The 5,453-nt window shown below is 34.3% G+C and overlaps 1 protein-coding gene across 1 annotated transcript in view; it reads right to left on the minus strand.

Annotated features, from left to right (window-relative positions):
- LOC109850621 overlaps nucleotides 1-1,248 on the minus strand; it is a 9,339-nt gene extending 8,091 nt beyond the window's left edge. Inside the window, exon 1 of the mRNA XM_020420670.1 lies at nucleotides 886-1,248. Coding sequence (XP_020276259.1) covers nucleotides 886-1,200 — 315 coding nt within the window. The 5' untranslated portion in view covers nucleotides 1,201-1,248. The remainder of the gene's footprint in view (nucleotides 1-885) is intronic.

Here is a 5,453-nt window from a genome sequence, read left to right on the forward strand (position 1 = left end):
GGGGGGGGGGCTGTTGGCTATGTTGTGGGAGAAAAGACAATCTTGCTTCCTATGAATAGTCCCACATGAACTAGTGTTATAAATAGTAAAGGATTTAAATTGCTTCTCCTCTTGTTAGGCTTTAAGGATCCCTAAGAAGGGGGTGTTTTGGGCTTTGTATTGTTTGGACTTTGCATAACACGCACACGCGCACGCATACCACGCCTCGCCGCGACGCACGCGCCACGTCGCACCGCACGCGCACGCATTTTTTTGCTTTGTCAAACTTTATTTTTACCACGTTTTACATGTTTTTTTTCTCGACAATTAAAACGTGTGTAACGGCTGCGGAACTTTCGTAACGGGCACGTTTTGGGGGTAACGGATCCTCGATTTTGCATAACGTGTGGATTCGTAACGGCTCTCTGAACCCTATATAAACTGCCTCTTCCCAGTTCGAAAAACACACAGAATCATAAAAGAAAACAAAAGCTCTTCTCCTCCTCCCTCTTCTGCCTTCAGAAAAGTCTTCCTTTTTAAAATTCTCTCTGTTACATTACACTTTCTATTGGTCAACTGTCTTCATCTAAGCAGAAGCTCTGCACTCTCGCCCAAGTTCAGCGACTGACCGATTCCGGAAGTTTTTACAGCTAGAGGATCAAGGCGATAGACGGGTACTTAATCTTCTATGGAAATGTTTACACGATTGCTCCCGATCAGGCCAGACTTTCTTATTTCTTTTATTTCGGATTTTTGCATGCTATAACTTATAACTTTTATTTGATTTTATCTAACAACTGTAAGGTTAGCTGCTCTTGAATTAACACTATTTTACCAAAAAGACAGAAGTTAAGGAAATATTTGTGCATTATCAAACTACGAGAGCAGCAAAAAACCAACAATTACCTTAAAGATCCAAAATTTATCCCAAAAACTCTCACTATCCTCCTCAAAGAAATCAAATTCATCATCAAAATCATCCCCATCCTCATCAGGCCACCACCTCCGACCACTATTACTCTTCCCTCCTTCATCGTCGTCTTCGTCTCGGAACCTGAACCGAAAAGACTCCGCGTTCGAGTCCCATCGACGGTCGCCACCGCCTGGACGGCAACGGAGGCGGAAGCGGCGACGAGGTAGAGATGGAGGCTGCGATGGCGGGAAATTAGGGTTACGGTTTGGAATTGGGTTTGTGAAGTAGAGGGGATTTGAGAGGAGCATGGAAGGAAAGAGAGGTTAATGGCTGTGGACGCGGGTGAGAGTGATTACAGTGGCTACCGGCTAGCGAACAAAGATTGGAAGTTGCGGGGTTACGGGTCGGGTACCGTGACCCGATTGCGCATTTTGGGGGAAGTTCATGAAAATTTTGGCCGTAAATTACTTGTAGCCCCCTACTCTTTGTCGGATATTTGCAATCACACTTACTCTATAAAAAGGTGTTCTTCCCCTTTCCTATCAGAGACTTGGGGGCTGTTTGGTTAAATTTCTATAAAAAAAGGAAAATGAAAAGTACCTAAAAATTGATTTCCATGTAATTCTATAAAAAGTTATAGGAAAAGTTTATAAAAATTCAAAAAGTGGTGTTTTTTTTTTACTCTTTATTTGTTTGGTTCAAAAATACTAAAAGAGGGAAAATCAACTTCATAGAAAATGAGTTGAGAAGTGGAAATAGATAAGTTTGTACAATAACTATTATTTAAATCAATGCGTCAGATTTCTCACCAATTTCCTCTCATTTTGAGAGGAAGTTGGTTTCTATAAAATGTGGTACTTTTTTCTACTTTATAGAAAACATTTTTATGGCCTTTTTTGAACTAAACATAGTTTATAGAAAACAACAGAAAAGTTTTAATTATAAAATTACCATTGTCAAGTCTTTTCCTAAAACTTTTCTACTACAAAATGGATGAACCAAACACCCCCTTAGCGATTACAATAAGTAAAACTGTAAATATTGAGCTGGTTATAGATGATGATTAGATTGAGATCGATTTAAGGAACGAGAGGCTTCCTAGAGAAGAGGCGGTTTGGCTCTTTTTTTTCCTTTGGTCTCGAGACCTCGATGGTCTTAGAGCTTATGCTCACGAGCAAACACAGCGGGAGGGGCTGCATTTCAACAAAAGCCCGTGCAATACTCAAGCTAACAATCTAGTATTTGGTATAAGAGTATAATGAGATCTCATACTCTCTTGTAATTAAAATTGAGCTAGTATATGACTCAAAAATGTTGGGCTTTGGCAAAAAAAAAAAAAAAAGAGTACCAATCTATCAAGTTCGATGTGATAAACTTGTGCTAAGACAAGATGCTCCATACTTCAGATCTATTAGACTTGAGATTTTAGAGGTTGAAGGTTTAGATTATAACTCAAAGATCTACTAAAACCGTTAAGCGACGCATTTTAAAAAAAAGTAGCTTACGATTAGAACTAATTTTAAGAGGGTGTTTGAGAGAGTTTATTTTTTGGTCAAACAAGTTTTTAAGCTAGCTTTTTTATTTCTATCTGTTTGGAAAATGCCAAATAAGTTAGCTTATAAGGGTCATTTTAAAAAAGCTGGTATATCATAGCTATTGAAAAACTAGATTATAAGGTCAATTTAAAAAGCTAGGTTTGACCAAGCAAGTTAATATTTTACAAAAATAATTTTTATAGTATTTTTAGCAAACAAATCAAAAGCCATTAAAAAACCAACATAACTTAAAAGCTTAAAAAAAATAAGCCTTCCCAAACAACCCCTAACGCCTCATTTGGTACGTGGGAATGAAGTCAAGTGAGAATGGAATGGAAGAATGAATGGAATGGTCATTCTCATTCTCTTGTTTGAGTGCGTTTGTTGAATGAAGCTAGAATAAAAATCTAAATCTCATTCCCATGTTTGGTATCACTAGTTCACAAGTGAGAATGAAATCTCATTTTCTAATAATGCCATTATAACAACATAGATTTTTAATAAGATAAAAATAAACATTAATGATATAACTAAAAAATTTTATTTATTAATATGTTATATTAATCTAATGTTATATTAATCTAGGTATGTGTTATACTAATGCACATGTTATCAATCAGGTGTATGATTCGTTTATATTCACTATTTCTACATATGTTATATTAATCTAGGTATGTGTTATAATAATGCCCTTATACCTCTATATATAGTCTAGACATGATATGGTTTTGATAATTTTAATATTTTGGCCAATTTCTCAGCGAGAGTTTCCTCTTTTCATAAATATTGGGTCAAATATTTTTTAATCAAAAGTTAGATTTATTGTTGTGCATGACCCATAGTCAAACATGTACGCAATCGGCACATATAGTTCTCTATGGTGGGAAAACAATAGCAAAAGTTCAAAAAGAATATAATATGCTAGTGAAAATAACAGACTTTAAACATTGGTGAATAAGCAAAAAAAATTGATTGACAAAAAAAAATTGACATGAAAGAATTTCAATCGGCAAATAATATATAGTTTCAGTTATATCTGTTTTTATATTAAATTGTGTTGCTCCTATGTTGAATAATTGTGATATAATAGGCTAATAAAATATGTACCACTAGTTTTAATATGTTACTGAAATATGTACCACTAGTTTTAATCCCTACCCTGCAAAAAATTCCTATTGTTCGAATATAATTAGTAGCTGAGAGAAAATGAGAATACGTAGTCAAAAGCTATGATTTTTAAATTAATTCTTACGCCTCGTTTGGTACGTGGGAATGAAGTCAAGTGAGAATGGAATGGAAGAATGAATGGAATGGAATGTAAATGAAGTCAAGTGAGAATGGAATGGAAGAATGAATGGAATGGAATGTATGTGAGAATGGAATGGTCATTCCCATTCTCTTGTTTGGGTGCGTTTTGGAATGTATGTGAGAATGGAATGGTCATTCCCATTCTCTTGTTTGGGTGCGTTTGTAGAATGAAGCTAATATGAAAATCTAATTCTCATTCCCATGTTTGGTATCACTAGTTCACAAGTGAGAATGTAATCTCATTTTCTCATAATGCCCTTATAACAACATAGATTTTTAATAAGATAAAAATAAACATTAATGATAATAACTAAAAAAATTTATTTATGCATACGTTATATTAATCTAGGTATGTGTTATACTAATGCACATGTTATCGATCAGGTGTATGTTTCGTTTATATTTTTTAAACAATTCTCACTATTTCTGTATATGTTATATTAATTTAGGTATGTGTTATAATAATGCCCTTATACCTCTATGTATAGTCTAGACATTATATGGTTTTGATAATTTTAATATTTTGGCCAATTTCTCAGCGAGAGTTTCCTCCTTTCATAAATATTGGGTCAAATATTTTTCAATCAAAAGTTAGATTTATTGTTGTGCATGAACCACAATCAAACATGTATGCAATGGGTACATATAGTTCTCTATGGTAGGAAAACAATAGCAAAAGTTCAAAAAGAATATAATATGCTGATGAAAATAACAGACTTTAAACATTGGTGAATAAACAAAAAAATTTGATTGACCCAAAAAAATATTGACATGAAAGAATTTTAATCGGCAAATAATATATAATTTCAGTTGTATTTTTTTATATTAAATTGTGTTGCTCCTATGTTGAGCAATTGTGATATAACAGGCTAATGAAATATGTATCACTAGTTTTAATATGCTACTGAAATATGTATCACTAGTTTTAATCCCTACCCCCCAAAAAATTCTTATTGTTCGAATATAATTAGTAGCTGAGAGAAAATGAGAAAACGTAGTCAAAAGCCATGATTTTTAAATTGATTCTTATTATTAATAGGGGTATAATTGAAAAAAAAACCTAACTAATTTGATTCTCCCCTTGAATGGGAATGATCATTCCCTATCTTCTCACTTGGAATGCACATTCTCACAAAAAGTGGGAATGGCTATTCTATGGGAATTGTCATTCCAACATCTAAAAATAAGTTTTGTTTGGTATGAGGGAATGAGAAGTGAGAATGACATTCCATTCCACCCCATTCCCGCGTACCAAACGGGACCTTATTATTAATAGGGGTATAATTAAAAAAACCTAACTAATTTAATTCACCCATTGAATGGGAATGATCATTCCATATCTTCTCATTTGGAATGCCCATTCCCACAAAGTGAGAATGACCATTCCATGAGAATGATCATTCCAACATTTAAAAATAAGTTTTGTTTGGTATGAGGGAATGAGAAGTGAGAATGACATTCCATTCCACCCCATTCCCGTGTACCAAACGAGGCCTAAGTAGCTTGCAACATTTGAGAGACTTTGATAAAAAGTCCAATGATTTTATAGGGTAGTTTAAATGTGAACATATTAAGGGACTAATATGTAAAGAGTCCTTTAAATAAACCAAGTTATCCAAGTGGGCCCCACACTAGACCGAACCGTTCATCGCGGCCCGACGTTTGTCCGGTTTAGTTTTTATATCAGTTCTGGTTTCGATTTTAGGTTTTCTTCTTCT

Source organism: Asparagus officinalis, chromosome 7 (genome assembly GCF_001876935.1).
Source record: "Asparagus officinalis chromosome 7, Aspof.V1, whole genome shotgun sequence".
Lineage (NCBI taxonomy): Eukaryota > Viridiplantae > Streptophyta > Magnoliopsida > Asparagales > Asparagaceae > Asparagus > Asparagus officinalis.